At 46.6% G+C, this 21,544-nt stretch overlaps 1 protein-coding gene across 4 annotated transcripts in view; it reads left to right on the top strand.

Moving 5' to 3' along the window:
- The window catches only part of CCNH (cyclin H), a 484,538-nt gene that overhangs the window by 198,083 nt on the left and 264,911 nt on the right, over positions 1–21,544 (top strand). For all 4 annotated transcript variants that reach the window (XM_069627590.1, XM_069627591.1, XM_069627588.1 and 1 more), the window contains exon 7: positions 8,045–8,115. In XM_069627590.1, the coding sequence (XP_069483691.1) occupies positions 8,045–8,115 (71 nt within the window). The remainder of the gene's footprint in view (positions 1–8,044; positions 8,116–21,544) is intronic.

Below are 21,544 nucleotides of genomic sequence, written 5' to 3'. Positions count from 1 at the left end.
AAGGGCATGACTTAAAGAACATCAAAATCGGAAGTATATGCTAAAAAAGATGGGGCCCAGTAGTGCACCAGAAAAATAAGTAAAACATTGTTCACCAGCCTGTCATAAGCACATCGAAAAAGCATGTAAAGTGTTGCCAGACAAAAGGGGGAAAAGGGATTCAAAGACCCCTGCTGCATTATGCTGTAAGGTGGTATGTGCTACAGTAAAACACTGAAAAACTTGAAAGGAGGATAAAGGCCTCCTGCCCCGGTAACCCTATGGGCTGACCAGCGCCTCTTATATAAGTGACTTGTGCAAGTAAGTGAAGATAAAAAGGATTTACTTGCCTCCAAAGTCAGGCACTGTTCAAAGATACATGGCCTTGATGTAAGAGTACACAACACTTATCTGCTTGGTATTAGGTAACCCACTGTTCTCAGAAATGTGCTAATTCCCTTCTACCTTCGAGACCCCCAGCTCTTTTGCTGGACTTTAGGACTTAACATTTTTATCCTGGAGAGAGTGAGACCTTTTTCCCACTTCCTCATGTATTTTTCTTTGATTTGAACTCTGTGTTTCTTTTGGTTTTGGAGTCTGACAAACTCCATAGGCATAATCCTTTTACATTGTGACACAGAGCATCTTCAGTGCAGTGGCACAGGAAGTCTTTTAGATTTCCCAAAGGTTTGAATACCTTCTCTTGGATGAACTACTGTTTCCAAGAACAGTAAAGTGAAATTGACTTGACTTACCTTTTGTAACTTTGTAGTCCCAACACCTGCTTTCTTACATAGAGTGCTGGAGGGGTTTCTTAGTATCCCCTTTGTCTACTTTCTCATGTAACATTGTTATGTTACCCTTTCTACAATTAATGGGTGGTGGCAGTGGTTTACTTTTTACCATTGTGTTTTTACTGTGGGCTGCAATTGCAGCTGCAGAACAGCACCCATGGGTGCCCATTTTTTCTGAATGGCCCCGGCCTTCTTTTTTCTCCATTTCTTCTTTTAAAGGTCCTTCTTGAGATTTACTCGGCGCGCTAAACCAGGTTTGGTCAATTTTTTCGTTTTGTCTTTGGCAGGGTTCACTAGTGAAGCCCGCCTCTGGCTCCAGCGTGTCTGGCAGGGCTGGAAGCAAGGGAGGTTCCCGAAACTCCCTGTGCTTAGTCTCCTTGGTTACAGGAATGCACCCAAAGGTGATTGGCCAGCTGGCTGGCCTTGGAGGACAGCCACCCTGCTGCATGAGTGACAGCTAGGCTGCGAATGAATGGGAGAGACTTGCATAAACGGAAAGGTCTTTTGCAAGGAAGGCAGAGTTGTCCACTGGATGAAGGCATCCAAAGAAGACCCTGGAACTCCTGGACCGTTGGTTTGCCCGGTGGAGCCCTGCTGCAGTGCCGAAGCTCCGAATTCGCCTCGACTAGAGAAGCCCTGCAAAGGACGACTTCTCCCCTTGGGTTGGTGGGACCAATCGACCCCAAGACGAACTCGACTGAAAAACCTCTATGCTGGCTGTACTTCCATTTCTGCTGCAGGAACCGAGTGCAGGGGACAGGAACACCAGAATGAGTGCATCATTTTTAAGCCGGACCCAAACTCGAAGCAGGGCTGACCAAGCCTGAGCCACCTCAATAGAGTGCCGGACCCCAGAAGCAAGGAAAGTCCACGAGGTGTCCAAGAAACGCGGTAGTGCTATTTGCAAGAAGCTGAAACCACGAAGTGCTGCTGATCTGAACTTTGCCCATTGCTGCCGATGACCTTCGAATCGTAGTGCAGGAGTCCCCAGATGTCCTCCCTCTTGTCTCCACGACTAAGGCCCAGGAACAACAGGATCTGCCAGAATACAACAGGAATGGAGGCCAGCTGGAACCCATTTCTTCAGACCTAAGGTACTGTAAACTAAGGGGTACTTACCTCTTCTTGTGTAGCTTGCTTGCTATCGGTTGAGACTTGCATTGGCTGCCTGTTTCAGAGTTGCTTGCAGCTTTGCCCATCACAAGCCTCCCAGCCTGTGGCCCAACAGTGATTTAATTTTCAACAAAACTCTCTTTTAACACTGTGCAAGACTTTATACTTACCTTCAAGAAGTGTTTCAGCCCCCTAGACTTTGCTCAAGTGACATTGGCTGTCCTGGCTACCTGAACGACTCTTCTAACCTCTGACTTTGTGTTTAGATTGTCCCATCAAAATGTCACGCATTCTTTACTTGTATAGCTGGGAAAGGGTTGCATTGGGGGTTCAAAAGTGCTTACCTGTGTGAGAAACCTGTTAACCATTGTTTCCTTCCCTAACCTTTTCCTTTTTGACATCAACCTCAGTATTGCTCTTATTTACCAGTGATATCAATGTCCACAGTGTCCTAACTATTGAACTCCCCTCAGGGTGTAGGAAGTGTCTATGTGCCATCCCCAATGGGTATCTACAGATTTATTAAAACTGAGAGTGTGTATTTTGAAGAATATTTAAGTTACAGATTTGCTCCCTTCTAAGGAAAGCCTATTTTAAAACTTACTGTTAATTAAATAATTATTTAATCAAGAAACCTTGAGTTTAAGCGTTATTTGAATACTCATCACTGTGAAACTCTGTTACAACCCTACAGCGCACATTGGCCCCTCTTGAGATAAGCCTGGCCGCTCAGTCACTCTACCAACTTGTGTAGTACAGACTTATACCAAGGGTTGGGTTACGTATTGCCAAGAGGACAAGGCTGGTACAGTCTCCCAAGGTGGTATTGTGACTGAGCAGCCAGGCCTATCTCAAGAGGGGCAAATGTGAACTGTAGAGCTATAGCAGTGAAATCCGTAAATACAAGTAGCCAAGTATCACTTGTACTCAAGGTTTCAGTTATAAATAATGATTTATTTAATCAACATCAAGTTTTAAATAAGCATTAGCTAAAAGGGCAATTCATGTAACAATGTAAATATACTTTAAAAATACTTTTCAGAATCAAACCAGTTAGTGGATAATGTTTCATTCTTACACAATTCTTACACCCCAAGGTGACTTCATTCACAAGGACAGTAATGGCTTTTATATATCGCACTAGTTATACTTTGCAGATTCTGAGGTTACAGAAAGGAAAGGTGTAGGGAAGGAAAAAGGTTAAACAGGTTCTCGGTATATGTGAGGACACTTAAATCTTCCAATGAAATCTAGACCAGCCTTTCCCAGCAATAAGTCTAAAACAAGTTACCACCTATGAGAGACAGCAATATCAAAGTCAATGGGTTAGAAGAATCTGCAGGGAGCCAGGACAGCCAAAGTCAATTTGAACTACTCTATGGAGCTGAGGCACTTCTTAGAATCAAAGTCTTGCACAAAGTTAGCGGGTTTGTTAAAATCACTTTTAGGGTCACAAACTGTCAAGCCTGTGAAAGGAGAGTTGGGTTCAACTCTAAAGGTAAGCCAATGCAATTCCCAACTGCGAAAAGCACACCCAAAAGAGACAGTGAGGTAAGTACCCCAAGTGTAAACAGTATCTCTGGTTTGAAGAAGAGTGGTCCAGCTGGATTCTGTCCTGTTACAGCGGTGCAGACCTGTGTTCCTGAGCCTCAGTCGTGGGGGCAAGAGGGAGGACGTCTGGAGGGCTCCTGCGGCGGTAGTTTGGAGGTCATCGGCAGCTACAGGCTCTTTTTGGTTCAGCAGCACTTTGCCATTTCAGCGCTTAGTAAAGAGCACCGTCGTGGATCTCGAATACTGGTTGGGCTTCCTTCGCTCGTTGGGTCCTGCACTCTGGCGAGGGGACTCGAGGTCTGGTCGTCCTGCTCCTGGAGGGTCCTTGGGAGACTCCTGGAGCTTCTGGACGGATTTCAGACATTGCACTAGATACAGATTTTTCGACCCCTGCCACTCGGTTCTTGCAGCAGCAAAGAAGTACAGCCAGTCAGGGAAGATGGTCCAGTGGAGTTCGTCTCAGAGTTAGTTGGTTCCACTAACCCAAGGGAAGAAGTCGTCCCTTCCGGAGCTTCTCTGACAAAGTGAAAAAGGAGTTTCAGCACAGCAGCAGGGCTTCACCGGGCAATTTAAAGGTCCAGGAGGATGCAGCACGCTTCGTTCATGGTCTCTTTGTCAGGTATTTCTCCCAGTGGTCGACTCTGCCTCTAATTCCAAAACCCTCACGATTTAAGCAGGTTTCTCCATTCATGCACAGCCTAGGCTGTCAAGCACACAGCTGGGTGGCTATCCTGAATGGACAGCCAGCCATCCAATCGGGACTGGTTGCATTCATGCACTCCTAGAGACAAAGGACAGGGGAGTTTCGGGATCCTTCCTCACATCCTGCCTTTCCAAACACACAGGAGCCAGAGGCGGGCTTCGGAGCTGTAGCCCAACAAAGGCAAATCGAACAAAGGGCTCCAACCTGGATCAACGCACAGTTCAAAACCCAAGAAAGAACTCGCAAACAGAAAAGGGTGAAAAAAAGACAACAGGGGCCATTTTGACAAAATGGTCACCCATGGGTGCTGTACTGCAGCTGAGGATTCAGCCTGTGGTTGAAATGCACAATGGTAGGAACATTAAATCACTGCCACCAGCCATTTAATGTAGTCAGGGTAACATAAAAAATGTTAAATGAGAACGTAGGATAAGGGGCTACTAGGTAACCCCCCAGCACTCCACTTAGGATGGTGTGTGCTGATGCTACAAAGAGAAAAGGTAAGTAAAGTTAATTTCACTTTGCTATTTTTGGGAGCGGTTGTTCACACAAGAAAAGGTAGTGAAACCTTATGAGGAATCTAAAGGATTTCTCTGTGACACTGCACCGAAGGTGCTGTGTGTCACCGTACAAAAAATAGATGCCTATGGAGTTGGTCAGACTCCAAAAACAGTGGAAACACATAATCCAAATTAGGTCAAACCACATGAGTGAGAAAAAGGTCTCACTCACTCCATGGTTAAAAGTCCTAAAGTCCAGAAAAAGAGCAGGGGGTCTCTAAGGTTGCAGGGAATTGGCACAGAAATGAGAATTCTGCCTAACAATCCGGCACCCCACCAGCATGAAACTTCCAGTATTACTGGCGCTGGTGATACTTACCGTTGCCGGCACCTGTAATATGCCAGTAATTCCGGCGTATCAGGTGCCAGTAACGGTATTTCTGTTTGCCGGTATCCCGCCGTAATTACGGGCAAACATAATGAGGGCCACAGAGAGAACGCTGGGAATTCCATTGATGTGAATGGAAGTAAAGTTACAGAAAAATCTTTCCTAACAGGGGGCGGCAGGGATGGGCACAAACAGGAAGGTTTGAGCAATTGGAGAGGAGTGTAGAAAGGGTAGCGGGTGGGCAATCTGGGCACAGTCTGAGGATAGGGAGACTTAAAAACCAGGTGAGTGTGAGGGGAATGAGAACTGAGCAAGAATGAAGAAAGACCAGCATGGTAGGGGCAAAGGAGCAGCGAGTGTGGGGACAGCATGAGAAGAGAGAATCAGAAAATGGAGATTAGAGAACATTAGTTTAATAATCTGATGGCATGTCTGGGCTTTTGGGAGTAGGGGAAATAAGGACTACATGTATGCTCTAGAAGCCAGTTGAAACGGTACTGAATGTTTGGAATGCAATACTTTTTTCCAGTTCAGCCACTCTACGTACACTGCAACAGTTAGTACATTGCTGGCTCTGCCACCAATCCGTCAAATCCAACAAGTATGTCACATCAAATCCAACAAGTATGTGACCACGTCATTAGGTGGATTGGTCCTGTAATGTTCCTTAAAAAGTGCCAGGCTATTATGTAAGTCTATGCAAAAAGGACGAATCACTAGGTTAATAATTGCCTCTTTTAAATCATGCCAGGTCCCTACTAACTTAAGACGCATGGGTACTACACCTGCTCAAAAAAGCTTTGTTCGACCCTACTGTCCCAACTAATTATAGGCCAATAACCACAGTCCCCTTCCTTCTCAAAATTATCGATAAAGCAGCCTACCTCCAAATCCGGTCCTACCTAGAGATCAACAACCTCTTAGGGCTTAGACAATCCGGATTTAGACCCTTTCATGGGACCGAAACAGCCCTTCTAGATTTGAAAACGCAAATAGACTCAATAAAAGACAACAGACAATGTACACTACAAAACAAAGGGGGGTGTCTGGGAATCTCTCTGCCAGCACAAACACAGCCCAATGACCTGTTCTTGGGTGAATAACCCCTGTGAGAGACTCTACCAAACACATGTATGGGGTTTCTGTTGGTACTCTTGTTCAGAAGAGAATTGCCTAGTATTTCGGTGCTGGACTGCCCCCAGGACAAAGACTGATTTGCAGGGAAATGTCTTTTCTGTGAAAGGGACAGTTAGCTAAAGACTTGGTAGAATCTCTCCCATGCTGGTAGACAGATTCCCAGGCCCCCCTCCCCCCTGGGTTTGACAATGTTCATTACTTCTGCTACTAGACCTTTCCGCTGCCTTTGATCTGGTTGACCACAACATACTCTGTGAACCTCTATCATTGGCAGCAAACTTCTCCCCAGAGGCCACAACCTGGATTAAATCCTACTTAAATAACAGAATGGTGAGAGTACTCTCTGCCTCAGATGCAGCTGACCCCATCCCTATCACTTGCGGTGTGCCACAAGGCTCCAGCATCTCCCCTACACTGTATAATGTGTTTACCAAACCCTTATTCGACATCCTGGACCGTGTGGGTGTCATCTACACCAACTATGCAGATGACACCCAGATACTGATCCCATTTTCTGGTAACTATAACTCTGACAATGACTGACTAAACAAAATGTACCTTGTCATTCAGGCATGGATGGCCTCCCCCCCCCACCCCCCCCCCCCCCCCCCCATAGCTTATCCCTGAGTGATGAAAAGACAGAAATTCTTATACTAGGTGCCCCTATTTACCTTAAAAACCTCAACCCTAAATACACCTTATTCAATATAGAAGGTAACCTGATCACTACGGCTAAGGAAACTAAAACCCTAGGCTTCCCCCTTGATTCGGCCCTGAACCTCAAGAAACAAGCTAATGCCACTGCGACAGCTACCGCCTATACCTGCAAACTTATTCATGCATATAAAAACTATCTTTCTACTAACAGCTGTATGTTCCTGGCACGAGCATTAATCCTGTCCAAACTCGATTATGGCAATGCTCTCTATGCAGGAGCTAACAAACAAGTACTAAACAAACTCCAAACCCTGCAAAATAATGCACTAAACCACCTTGAGCATCCCAAGAAAGGATCACATATCTGAAACGAGAAGAAGCCACAAATGGCTCTCTATCCAGGATAGAATCTTCTTTAAACTTGTCTCCATTTCCCACACGTCTTTAGAATGCTGCCCCTAAATATCTGATTGACAAAATTGTCCCCAAAAGCTAATCTAGACCTTAGAGATCAGCCAACTCCCACTGCATTATCTCGCCTCACTATAACCTAGAAAGAGCTGGAGGCACCAGCTTCCCAGTACAAGCAGCCTTGGCTTGAAATGCCCTACTACTCAACCTACGCACTGACCAGAACCTCCATAGCTTCAGGACCAATACCAAAAAATGGCTCCTCACCAAGGACACTGCACGCACTGATTGACTCTATAATTTAGATTCAATGGCCCTGTACCGACATTATTTCACCGGTAACTACCACCATTATGTATAGCCTCTCTCACCGACAGTTATCTATGTACACTTAGTCTGTGTTAACAACTGTTGCTTTTGACTGTTATTTTTTTCTGATCTATTTCTCTTAACCCTTCCTACATTTTAATCTGTATCTATGCCTATTCATATGTACATATGTATGTATACTAAGCTGTCTTGATAAGCGCCCAGATACCTCCAGGGTGTGGGGCGCTGTATAAATAATAAACAAACAAACATGCAATTTCGTCCTTGGCACTTAAGAGGTTAAAGGCACACTGTAGGAGTGTTCCAGTATGGCCATCACTGTGTCTCTGGAGGTGTGTTATGTTAGTATTTCATTTTTAAATACATGTCTTTTTTAGTGTGTAACTATCAAACCTCAGAAAGTGAGTGAGCGTGATGCTTCAGCTATGACCAATCCTTTTCCACTAACAATTTGGACTGTCTGTTTTCTCGTTTCTATTAGTTATCTTTTGGAGTGCCTTTCAATGAAGGGAACACCGGAAGCCATGTCTCAATTAATGGAAGACATGAAACGTAGGTAATCATTTTCTAGTGGGTTTGTGACATGGAGTACACACTTTTCTCTGTCTAAAAATGTGAGCTCTGTAAAACTGTCCACTAACGTTGTGCTAAAAATTCTTTATAACGCACATGTTAATTTTTATAACATTTACTTTACAAAATAGCAGCCACCAAACCATTCAGCATTTTTTTCAGATATTGTATTATCGTTTTATTTAGGAATAAACCCAAAATGTAGGTTGGACTTGTTAGTAGCAGCCTTTGTTTCATTCTAGTGATTGCCAGTTTATGGAACTACGGGCGTGACCTTCCTTGAATCACTTTATAAATTATGTACAGCACCCAAAGGCAGACATTGTTTTTGCAAGAGTGAGTGCAAAAAGAATGTTACCATATTTGTAAATGACTACTGTATCCCTCCAAGAGCGAGGGCCACAGTTGCCAAAACCAGATGGTATCTCTCTCATCGTGTATGGATTCCAGCTCCATTCTGAGTCCGGGAGGAAGCCCACAAAAGGTGAATGGAGCAGCCCCATCAACTTTGTGGCTGTCAGAAGTTTGATAGGGGGCCACTCTTCAATTTGAATTTCAGCAAGCCACACCTCTCCTATTCTTCCCATATGTTGCTTCTTTACAATGTGTCAAGACAGAATTTCTATTTTTTGAGATTTTAGGTCCCCTTTCTAGGGCCCCTAAACTCTCTTCTCCGCTCCCTATTCTTTTAGATCACTGGTTTATTTTTGGTGGCCAGAGGGACTTCGCCTGAAGTCCTCCTGACATTGCAAACCTTTGTACTTTACTTACATCCCAAGCACCCCATTTTACCTTCGGGTGATTAAATCACTGTACATTGGTTTTAGGGAGTAGGCTGTTGGCAGCTGTAATTTGTTTGGCTTCATCAGGAGTGCAAGAAATGTTACTGCATTGGTTGCCCATTGTACCTTTTTTGTAGCCATTGGGGTATCAATGTTTCTGATGCTTGTGAATCTGCTTAGAATCACATGCTGTGCATATAGTCCGACATCTAGTGGTAACTGCAGAGTATTGCATCTTGTCTTTCGAGGATCGAAAGGGGACGTAGACATGAGGTGCCTGTAACACTATCCCTAACGTGACGTATAATGTACCCAAATCCCTCACGCGTCGAGGTCCCTCAGATTGTTTTTTTCCGCCCAGCTACCTGGTCTCCTTATGCAGAGCTCTTATTGCAAAAATTGTTATACTTCCCGACCTCCGGTCAGTTATCTATTATTCATCCCCCCTTCGATTACGTCCTACCACCGCTGAAGACAGCGAAAGAACAGACTTTGACGGCTGGTGCTCTGCGACCGCATGACCGGGCCTTCTAGGCCAGCCTATACAGTAGATAGAGTGGGGGGGGGGGGTTCTATTCTTTTCAAGAATGTCTTTCCTTCTCCCCTCTCTTTGCCCTTTTGGTTTTGCTGTCGCTTTATCACACCTGAGCTATGGGCAGGACACCATTTAAATTTTGCCCTACCTGTAAGGGAAAATACCCCTGGAAAGTCAAGCACCGGCGGTGCAATAAGTGTCTCCCTCTCAATCGCGACGAGGCATCCTGTCGGAACTGTCAGCTCCTGCGTCCTAAAACGATCAAGGAGCGCCGAGTGAAATATTGGGTGGCCTACGCCATGTCGCAGGCCGAGGGTAGCTCCTTCGCCGTAAGTAATGAGGATCTAAGCGACGTACACGGCTCCGATCCGGATACCATTAACCTCACATTGGAGCATATGCGCGCCCCACCAGGCACGACGAAAGTCCTGCTATGGGAATGTACACCCCGGTGACAGGGACGCACCTGCTACTAGGACAAAGCGCAACCCCCAGTTACCACCGTGACAGATCAATCGAAGCGGTCCAAGGCGCCAACGGGTATGTCGAGTTCCTCAACAGCACCATCCGATTTGCGTGATTGGCAGTCCTCCCCACAACCGCGTCAGCGGCATGCGTCTCACCAAAAGACACAAGGCCGTTGAGACGCCACTTAGAGCACGTAGACGCATACAGCCCCGGTTGCGTCAATCTACGGCCCAACCATCTAAACAGCCTAAACCCCTCCCGGTGATGCCGAACATCAACGAGAGTCACGCTAAGATCGTTTTGGCAGCCAGTAAACAAATAGACAAGTCTAAAGACACGTTGAAAGACATGTCTAAACGCCCGGAAGGGCGGGAGGATTATTCTGAGAGTCCCCAGTCCTTATCTAAGACTCTCTTTGACAAATCCCAGCGTTCAAGGCCAGGGGATCCTCAGGAGGAGCCCTTTCCCCCTTCTGGACCCCTATGGCTCACCTCCATGGACCAGGGAGAAATTTGAAGGATGTATGGATAGGCTGGTTAAATTTGTGGACTTCTGAGCAATTCACTCCTAAAAAGCCTAGTGAAGAAGACCTTTATCCCACAATGGCCAAATTCCAAAGAACCTCTTGCACTCTTCATGGGGAGGTCTTTGACCTTACAGACCAAGAAGAGAGTCCTCTTGACCCTTATTCACAGGAGGATGATCCGTTTGAGGATCCCACCGATCAGACCCTGGATCGGGGGGGGGGGGGGGGGCAGCAGGTGGATAACCCACCTTGGCTGTTTTACACATACCCCGGATCCTGATACCATATGTATGGACCGCCCCTCCTTCCCACCACTGCGTCGGACATCTCCTGTAGATGACCAGATGGCGTTGAACGCCATTCTGAAAAAGGCAGCCGAGCACTTCCAGATAGCCACGCAACAGGCGGTGCTAGATTCATATTGCATAGAGGACATTTTAAATGAGAAGCCTCCTGCCAGTCAGACTATCCCTTTACTTAACTCCATCAAAAGGCGCATCACCCCTTCCCTATTAACACCTTCACAGACCAGGGCTGTAAACCCGCCAGTGGAAAAACATTTTCGCCCCTCCCCTTCTGACCCCCTCTATATTAGGTGTCATGCCACCCCAGATTCTCTTGTGGTTACGACGACAAGTAAAAGGTCAGGGGTTCCCTTGTCCACAGGCGAGGCACCGCTGGACAAAGAATGTAAAAAATTGTATTCTCTTGGGAAGAGAATCACTACGCAGCAGCATATTCCACCCGCCAACAACACCACGCTGTTGGCCAGCTAATCTGATGTCCAGTGGAACCTGCTGCAGGAGGGCCTGCAGGAGGTCCCCGAACCAGTGCGTTCTCGCCTGCTTACAATTGGGTCGGAGGGTAAGCAAGTAAACCCTAACATCAAAAACACCTTAGATGCTGCTGAGACAGCAGGCAGAACCTTAGCTCAGGGTACCCTTTTGAAACGTCACGCCTTGTAAAGAACTCAGGGTTCAAACCAGAGACACAAGCGTTGCTAATCAACAAACCGGTGGAAGACTCTAACCTGTTTGGCAAGGCTGTTGATGAGGTGCTGGAAACTGCCAAGAAAGAACAAGAGACATGAAATCTTTGAATCAGATCACTCAAAGGCCCTTTCAACAGAGAGGGGGGAAGTTCTCGCTGCTCCTTTCGCGGACAGTCCTATTCTCGTTCCCCACATAACCAATAGGGCTCGGGTAACAATTGATCCTCAGGACAGGGGTCTGCCGCCTCTAATCCATATCCACCCAGAGGACAGTGCTGTGGGAAAGAAAGGGGTCGCAATGCCACCCCCAGAGGCTCCCAGGCCTACAGTCATAAATGACTCTCAAATCCGGATCCCCTTCAATGCCTCCCCAGTCGCGGGACGCATAACATTATTCCTACATGCATGGGTGGGGATTACCATAGACCAGTGTGTGCTCAAGACCGTCACCCATGGTTATTGCATCGAGTTCAGCTGGCCATCTCGATTCAGACCTCCAAAGTCCGGGCATCTAACACCAGAAGGTCCTGCTGCAAGAGGTCGAGATCCTGCAGGAAAAGGGCGCAATCGAAGTTATCCCTGTTCTACAGGTAAACAAGGGTATTTAATCAGTGTACTTCCTTGTACCCAAAAAGGATCTCACCATGCGCCCTGTGCTAGATTTGCGCCCAGCGAGCAAATTGGTCAAACCCCAAAAGATTTGTAGGGTAACGATGCAAGAGGTAATTCCTCTGCTGACGCAGGGGGATTACATGGCAACATTGGACATGAAAGATGCATACTTTCATATTTCAATGTTGCCAGCACACAGGAAATACCCAAGGTTCATGATAGTGGACAAACCATATCAGTTCAAGGTCCTTCCCTTCGGCATTGCCTCAGCCCCAAGGATATTTACAAAGGTACTGGCAGTTGCAACAGCCCACCTACACTGGCAATCTATCCCAGTTTATCCTTACCTCGACGACTGGCTTATAACAGGGGACTCCTACGGTACATGCCTATCAAACATGCAGAAGACAATAGACCTCTTATTCAGTCTTGGATTCTCCACAAACGAGAAGTCCAGCCTCGACCCCAGCCAAGTCAAGCAGTTTCTGGGGAATCTTATTCGGACAGAAGACTGCCTCGTCTTCCCCTCCAACGAGAGGGTCCAAAACATTATGTTTCAAACCCCTCAGTATGTAGCCAGTCGAGAGGTAACGGTACACAAGGCCATGCGACTGTTAGGGATGATGGCATCCTGCATTTACTTGGTTCCTCATGCACGTTTGCGCATGCGCCCTATGCAAGAGTGGCTCAACAGCTAAAGCTTCCAGGCATGCGGACAATGGGATGATCTAGTGGTTGTCTCGGCAGCCCTCGTTCTCTCTCTGTGGTGGTGGTAGAGGGAAAACCTCTTGAAGGGGTGTTGGGGACAATTCTCAAAAATGTGCAAATTCCTTCTACCTTAGAGACCCCCAGTAACTTTGCTGGATTCTGAGAACTTTATTTTTTTAACCTGGAGAGAGTGAGACCCTTTTTCCCCACTCTCTCATGTATTTTACTGTGATTTTATACACTGTTTCTTTTTGGTTATGGAGTCTAACCAACTCCATAGGCATCATCTTTTACAATTGTCACACAGCACCTTCAGTGCAGTGCCACAGGGAAGTCTTTCAGATTTCCCAAGGTTTTAAATACCTTCTCTGGGATCAACTACTGTTTCCCAGAGCAGTGGAGTGAAATTGACTTCACTTAGTCCTATAAAATTCTAGACCCAGCACACCCTATCTTACAATAGAGTTCTGGAGGGGTTACTTAGTATCACCTATGTCTAGTTACTCATGTAGCATTCATATGTTACTCTTTCCTCTCAGAATGGCTGGTGGCAGTGGTTTTGCAATGAACTACCATGATTTACCCCGACGCAAACTGTTCGCAGCTCCGGTAACGTTAAACCGCGGGAGCCATGTTTTTCAAAATGGCACGCAGCCTCCTTTGTTAAAATGGTCCCCGGTCTTCTTTTTTCACCATTTCTTTGTTGAAAGGTCCTTCTCTAGTTTTTGTCTGAGCGCAAAACCAGGTTTGGTCTCTTTGTTCATTCGCCTTTGGCGAGCTTCAGGAGTGAAACCTGCTTCTGGCTCTAGAGTGTCTGGGGTAGGCAGGAAGTGATGGAGGTGCCCGAAACTCCCTATGCTTAGTCTCCTAGGAGACCCACATGCACTCTGTGATGATTGGCTGGCTGACTGTCCGGCATGGACAGCCATCCTGCTGTGTGTGTGGCAGCTAGGCTGGAATGAATGGGAGAGAACTGAAAAAAAGGTGAGTCTTTTGGCTTAGAAGGCAGAGTCGACCACTGGACGAAGGAACCGAAGGAGAGCTTGAAGAAGACGACTGCTGCTGTTGGGTTGCCTAGTGAAGCCCTGCTGCAGGTCTGAATCGCCCAGTTTGCCTCGACAGAGAAGCCCTACAAGGACGACTTCTCCCTTTGAGTTGGGACCAATCAACTCCCAAGTAAGCCACCTGGACACCCATCTCAGAGCTAGTTGCGTTTCCTCAGAGTGCTGCAGGAAACCGTAGAGCCAGGGAGAGGGACACCAAATTGTGTGCATTGCTTGTAAGCTGACCTAAAGCTTTTGGAAGATCCTCCAGACTCCCACGAAGCAGGACTGACCAAGCCTGACCCCACCCCCCCCAGTTGAGTGCGGGACCTCAGATGTGAGAAAAGGCCACCTTGACTGCCAGGAACAACGCTTATTGCTATTTGCTGTACCGCAACGAGCTGAAACGCGAAACAGCCACTGAAAGTAAAGTTTGCCGGTTGCCAGCTTTGACAGTGCCAATACAGTGCAGGAGTCCCCCAACGTCCTCCCTCTTGTCCCCACGACTGAGGCACAGGAACAGTGATATCTGCAAAGCTGTACAGGAACAGAAGCCTTCAGCTGCATATTTTTCTTCTTTACTAAGGTACTGTAAAACTAGCCTAAGAGAATTTACCTCTTACTGTGGAATTGCTTGTAACTTCTGCAACTCACAAATCTAATCAGCTTGCGGGCCTACATTTGGTTCTTCTTTTTATCAAAGACTCCTAAGAACTTGTGCAAAGACTTTTCCATTTACTTACCTGAAGTGCTGCATCCTATACAAAGACTTTTGCCCATTGACTTTGGCTTAGCGTATTGAATTGAATGACTCTTCTCTTGTTATCTGAAAGTATTTGCCCTGCTTAAGAATATTTGTAATTTCTTGTGTTCTAATAACCTTTGCCTTTTACAAGCTATTGAGAGTATTCTTGTTACTAAAGTCACCTGTGTGTGTAGGTTGTGTATGTGAGCCATCCCAAAAGGGCCTTGTCTGATCCAGAAACTGAGTGTACAATAGTGAAGTATATTTGTGTGTTAATATTCTATTGCTCCCTTCTAAAGAAGGCTTTATAACTGACTGAAAAATAAAATATTAATTGTTTATGCAAGAAACCTTGACTGTAAGAGTTTATTTGAATACCTGTAACTGTGAATCTTTGTGTAACTCCACTACAGCTCACATTTCCCCTCTTGAGATGGGCCTGGCTGCTCAACACGCTACCAAAACTGTGTAGTACAATTTTATACCAAAGGGTGGATTGCTTATACCTGTAGTCATAGTTGTTTATAGTGTTCCCAGAGGGTACTACATTCAAACTTTGCCTAACACTGTTTGCAGGCGGTGAGGATGTATTGTAGAGTTGTTACATTCAGAGTTTACTTTACCTTTGTTCAGATAGTAACCTTCACAGGGCTATGCTTCACTAGAAAAGCAATTGTAACATGAAACCCTGATCATTTTGACAGTAGAACAACTGAAATAAATGTGTAAAGTCAGGTCTCTCCCTGTTACAGGAAAGAAAAATGAACTTATTGCAAGATAGTCAAAGTCTGGGTAGTAGGCCTGTCACACCTACTAAATGTGGAACATGATGAGGATGAGTCAGAATCTTACTCTAATGTTGAAAAGTTAGAGTCGTCTCAGGATGTGAGCCCCTTTTTACCTCAACAGGCCCTTATGCCTCAACCTTTAGCCACAGGGACCCTACCAGGTCCAGTACTGAGTCCATTATTTGTCTCTCTTGAAAAAATGAGTTTAAAAGGTTACAAATCCAAGCTGAAGCCAAACATCATGATCTCAAACTAAGGGAAATGGAATTACAACATGCTCTTGAAATGAAGAAATTGTCTCTTGAAAATGTTTCTATCCCAGAGTCTTCTAGTTCTTCCAGTCCTAAGAGAACTTGCATGCCTAAGGAAGCTGTGAGTGTGTATGAGGTAAAACTTGATATTTTGGATTGGTTAGGTGCTTTTGAATTTAACTATGGGATTCAGGGTTTCACAGGGAATCCGCTGATTCCTTGGCTTTTGTCTAGGTCCCCCCAGGTTGCAACTGATGCTGTAATGGAGGTAGGGGAACTAGAAAGATTGGATTAAGAAAATGTGAAGCTAGCTTTGATAGCTAAATTTGGGAAAACTCCTTCCCAGTACCTTAAGAGTTTTAGGACCCTCAAAAAGACTGATGGTACCCCTTGGGCTACCTGGGTGTGTTAATGTTTGAAAAACTTAGATTGTTGGGTTAAGGGTTGCAGGGTGAACTGTTTTGAAGGAATGCGAAATCTGATGCCTGCTCTCCTGAGTTGAGACAGCATTTGGCTGACTCTAAAGAGATTGATCCCAAGAAGCTTGCAAAAGCTGCTGACTTGTGGGTTGCCAACAGGGCTACTCGCAAGGATTCTGGGGCCACTCATAAAAAGGATGAGAGGAAGCAGCACAAGAAAGATGACAGAGAATTCTAAAACCTCCAATCCAAAAGAGGGCCACAAACAGAAAAAGGGTAAACCACATGGGAAACCACGCCAGTCTAGTGAAACCTCTGGTGCCAAACCAGAGGGAGGTCGAGAGAGGTCAGCAGAAGTCCCCATTTGTCAAAACATTTGGAAAATGTTATGCTTGTGGGTCAACTGACCATGTGAAAGGGGTTCCTAGATGCAAGGGTGAACCTTCAGGGGTCCGCATAGCCCCCTTAGCCTTCATCCCTGAGGGAGAAGTACATATGGCAAGTGGAAACTTTAAACTATTGGCTGAAGACCCCATTGGAGTCTCTGCCAATGTTTCTTTAGTGTCCCTGAGTCTGTGGGAACAGCAGAATATAGATGTGTATAACTCTATACCAGATAACACAAAAGAATTCTACAAGGACGGTGTACTTGTAAATAGTCAGGAGATCCCTGCTATTAGAGACACTGGGGCCAGCATCAGAGTGGTGGATGAACGCTTCTTCAAACCTGAGGATTTTGCTAAGGCACCCAAAGGTCGCACTACGCTTGCTGAAGGCCCTATACAGATGGTTCCATACTACCAGCTCTCATCCTGTACAACAACATGACTGTCAGAATACCTGTACAAAGTGAAGAGCCTGGGAAAATCCTTCTGGGGAATGACTTAAACACTCTTGAAGTTGTATCAAGCCCCCCGAGGCCTCCCAGTAAAAGCAAGCAGGAGCAGACAATGGAAGGCCAGAGAGCTCACTTTAAATGACTCTGTGGGTTGTTACAGAAGAACCTATAACACCCAGTCCACAGGAGAAGCCAACTTCTATTTCTAAGAAGAAAGAGACCGGGTAAACCCAAGGTCTCAGGAAACAAGAAAGCTAGCAATCATGTGCATCTAACACGGACATCCCGAGAGGACAGTCCAAAGTCACAACTGTGACTACTCCACCAGCTAAGGCTGAGTGTGAGAACCAACCAGGAGAGGTTGAGTCAGCTGCTGAAGATTCAGAGCTGGAAGAAGACCTTCCCCCTGTTGGAGATATGGATCCTAAAGACCATCCTGAGCTGCAGTCTTTACTGGCAGAAGCTGGCCCCTGTAGGGCAGACTTCAGCAGAGGTCAAAGAGAGTTTTGTTATGCCATGTTATGTTAACTCTATTTGTAAAGCGCGCGGTCACCCGGGGGCACCATGGCGCTGTGGGGAGAGGTCCTGGCCTGACGCCAAGGAAGCCTAGAATAAGTTAGTTTTTACGGCCTTTCTAAAGGCTAAATAGTTAGGGATTTTCTTAATGGTCCAAGGGAGATTGTTTCACAGTTTTGCCACTGCGACAGAGAAGGCATGCCCTCCGACCCGGGCCCGTTTGTATATAGGCATTGTTAACAAGTCAGCTGAGGCTGAGCGCATTGGCCGGCGTGGGCCACAGGGCAAGAATTTCTCCTGAAGATATTCAGCCCCTTGTCCATGAATGGCACGGTGAACAATACAAAGTGCCTTGAAGTTATTTCTTTGAGTCACTGGGAGCCAATGTATAGCTCAGAGGACTGGGGATATATGGGCGCCATAAGGGGAGCCAGTAGCAACCCAGGCAGACAGATTCTGGAGTTGTTGCAGCCAATAAATTAATCCCTGAGGTTGAGCAAGATAGACGGAATTACAATAATCGAAACACAAAATTACCATAGCTGCCGCCACCGGGGGGTGTAGGGGAGCCGGAATCATAGCGAGCACCTCAAGTGTTTTGAGCTTAAAATGAGCGGCTTGAAATACAGCTGCTATTTGCTTGTCCGTAGACAAGGAAGCTGACAATGTTATAGCAGGGATTGGAAGAGGGTCCAGGGAAGAAGGCCAGAAGGAAGACACTCAGAGGGATCAGGAGGGCACCCTACTACCATCACCTCAGTATTATCACTGTTCAATTTGAGCCAGTGTTGGTCCATCCACTCAGCCACGGCCACCAGGCACCTCCGTAGGTGGACAACACCTCCGGTTAGATCTTGATCAGGCGGATCACGATCTGAGTGTCGTCTCCGTATGAATAGCACCTGACGCCAAAGGAGCAGATGAGACACACAAGTGCCCACATGTAGATATTGAACAGGATGGGAGACAGGGAGGAACCTTGCGGTACTCCACGGCAGAGGTGACGGGGAACAGAAGAGAAAGGAGGCATTGTGAGAGTTTGGGTATGATCTGCCAGGAATTAGGTGAACCAGCTGTCATGATTCCTTCCCCTCATGTCCCCAGCCCTCCAAGATGTCAGGCTGGAGCCAGTCCATGATCACCTACATGGCCCTCAAGGGCCTCTCCATCCCTCCAAAGACCCACTTGGAGTCAGACTTGGCGCTTGTGGCACCAGACTAACTCACTCCCATAGGATAACATTGGGGATTGGACTTCTAGTGCATTGATGGGGACAAGATGGATGCCCCCACATATTTCGGTTCCCAGAACTGCACGTGCAGTCTAGTCTTTTGGGTGTGGTTCAGCCCAGAGACACCTGGGATACTCAGACTATTTAAGCCACGCCAAGGCTGAGAAACATGCTTTGCGTTTTCTGCACCTGCAGCGTGACACTCACTGTGTTCGGATCGGTCTCCAGTAGACCTGCATCTTTCTTCTGCGCTCAGCTCCTGCAAGAACAAGAACACTGTTAGGAACAGCCTTACCTTGCAGCGCTTCTGCCCATCATTCATCGCTCCTTCTGTTCTGCGGGCATCTTTGGCGGTGTCATTCCCATCCCGGCACGCCGCTTCCTAAGGAAAAGGGAAAAGAACAGAAAAAAGGCATTAGTAAGCATTCTGCAAATCTTCGCTTATTTTTAAATACTGTACGAGCTTCAAACGCTTACCTGAATCCCAGCCGCTCTGTGGGAACTCTGTCTCAGTAACTTCTCATCCATCTGCAAGAGGCAAAAGACACTCCAGGTTAGCGTGGAAACATCTAGAGGTGCCACATACCACGCATACCGCATTTGTTCTTCATAACCGACATCCACGCTGAAAACGTCGTGGCACCTAAAAGACACAGAAAAAGAACACTGTTCAATATAAATACGAAAGGGATGCTTTGCGCATCGCGCTCTCACTCACCTTCAGCGCTACTCATCTCCGCAGCACGCCGCCATCCCCGGACGCCAGCCATCATCTAAGGAAGGAAAGGAACGAAGTTAGAGAACTGTTCAAAAGACTCATTATACTTACCTGTCGGACTCTTGCCAGTGAAGTAACTAGGCAGCAACAAGCCAGCATCAATCAACGCGCCCCTGCGCTGAAAGCAGAACGGAGAGCACTCTATCCAAGAAAACAAGGCCCAGTCTCCAGTCGAAAAGCCTCCAGGGAAGGGTTCAAGGTCGTAAGAGGTCAGAACAGGCTGAGTGACGTCCCCGTTGATAACAGGTGAGCGTTACACCAGGCTAGTACCTGCCCAGATATTCCTAGCTGGGCAAGGGGGGACAGCAGAATGGGGTGGTTGACCGTGTCAAAGGCTGCTGAAAGATCTAATAAAATCAGAGCACCCACTCCACCTGCGTTCACCAGCCTGTCCATATAATCCTGGACAGCGACCAGAACACTCTCTGTGACTGTACCAGGGTGAAACCCAGATTGGACGGAATCAAGTAAGCATGAAGATTCAAGGAAAGTTGAAAGAAGGAAACCCCAGTGATTCTAGCAGTTTAGAAAGCAGGGGGAGAAGAGATATAGGGTGTAAATTGGACTTGATTCCAGGGTCAAGGGAGGGTTTCCTAAGAAGAGGGATCACTCTTGCCGCTTTCAGTTCCTGAGGCTGCTGTGATTTCTGCAAGAATGGACGTAGCAATCTGTTTCATCACTACCAGCGGGACAGCATCTAAGGGAGAGCAGGATTTAATTTTAGAAATAGCTACTATTCTTCCGAGAACATGGGGAACACAGAGCAGCCTACGGGATTAGCCAAAGCTTCAGCCGGAGAAGAGTGTTTTTCATCGGATGTAGATTTAGCCAGTGACAGAAATGTTCTGGCGAAATGTTCTGGCGAAATGTTCTGGCGAATAGTATTAATTTTGGCAATAAAATACTGGGAGAGTGCATCACGTAGTTCCTGCAAGGGGTTGATTTTGGGAGTACGTTTTTCGGATGAGACCAGTGAGTTCACTGCTGAAAAGAGGGCTCTGGATTGGCTAGAGAAGACTCCATTCTTTTGGCAATATAGGCCGCCTTGGCTGTTTTAATGGCTGCTGAATATTCTGTAGAACGTGCCTTGTAGAGGGTTTTTTGGGTATGATCGTAAGTTTTACGCCATTGTCTCTCTGCTTGTCTTAATTTAAGATGTGCGGCTTTAAGTTGGTCCAAAAACCAGGGTTCTGAGGGAGATCTACGCGGTTGAATCATGCAAAGAGGAGCCACCATATTGGCAGCTTCGACTAAGGCCTGAGAGAGAGGAGAGTGAGACTGCAGGATCAGACCTGCATTTAGCCTTAATAACAGACGTCATGCTCTCGGTATCAGCAGTACTCCATGAGCGTTGCCAGATTTTTGCCACGGGGGTCTTCGGCAGCTGTCGGCACAGGTTGGAGAGGGATTATAGATTCCCTTGGGGGAAGAGTTGCACCAGCCAGTATGGAGAGCACACCTGGGCAGGCGTAGCGCCAAGAGTGGTGCCCTGGATGTCATACTCTTGAAGGACTTGCCAACAGGCAGCTTCCCAGCTAGAAGGGCAAGAGCCAGGGAAGCACAGGTTATACTGGGAGGATGGCCTTCTCTACTTTGAACCTACTGAGTCTACCCCAGGAGACTTGTAGTGCCCCAGGAGCTGAGACCTCAGTTCTTACAGTTAGCCCATGAAATTCCTTTAGCTGGTCACTTAAGTTGTAAGGAAATGATTTCTCTATATTCCTACTGGCCTAAGTTGGGGTCTGATGTAGATACATTCTGTAGGAGCTGTCACACTTGTCAGACATTTGGCAAGAGTGGAGCCAAGAATGTGGCACCCTTGGGGCCCCTCCCAGTGGTGGGAGTTCCTTTTGAGAGGGTAGGAATTGACATTGTTGGTCCCTCAGACCCTCCCACATCTTTAGGCAACCGATTTAATAGTTGTGGTAGACCATGCTACCAGGTATCCTGAAGCTATACCGATGTTACTGCTCAGGCAGTTGCTAAGGCCCTACTTGCTATTTTTACCAGAGTAGGATTTCCTAAGGAGGTTATCCCTGACAGGGGATCTAATTTTATGTCCCACTATATGTGGAAAAACTGTGGAGTGACCTACAAGTTCTCAACTGCCTACCATCCCCAGACGAATGGGTTGGTAGAGAGGTTTAATAGAACAGTGAAGAGCATGATAGGTGCTT

This window comes from Ambystoma mexicanum, chromosome 6p (assembly GCF_040938575.1).
Source record: "Ambystoma mexicanum isolate Mex_15411 chromosome 6p, UKY_AmexF1_1, whole genome shotgun sequence".
Lineage (NCBI taxonomy): Eukaryota > Metazoa > Chordata > Amphibia > Caudata > Ambystomatidae > Ambystoma > Ambystoma mexicanum.
Note: the sequence above shows the minus strand (reverse complement) of the source record. Positions and strands in the feature narration are given on the sequence as shown.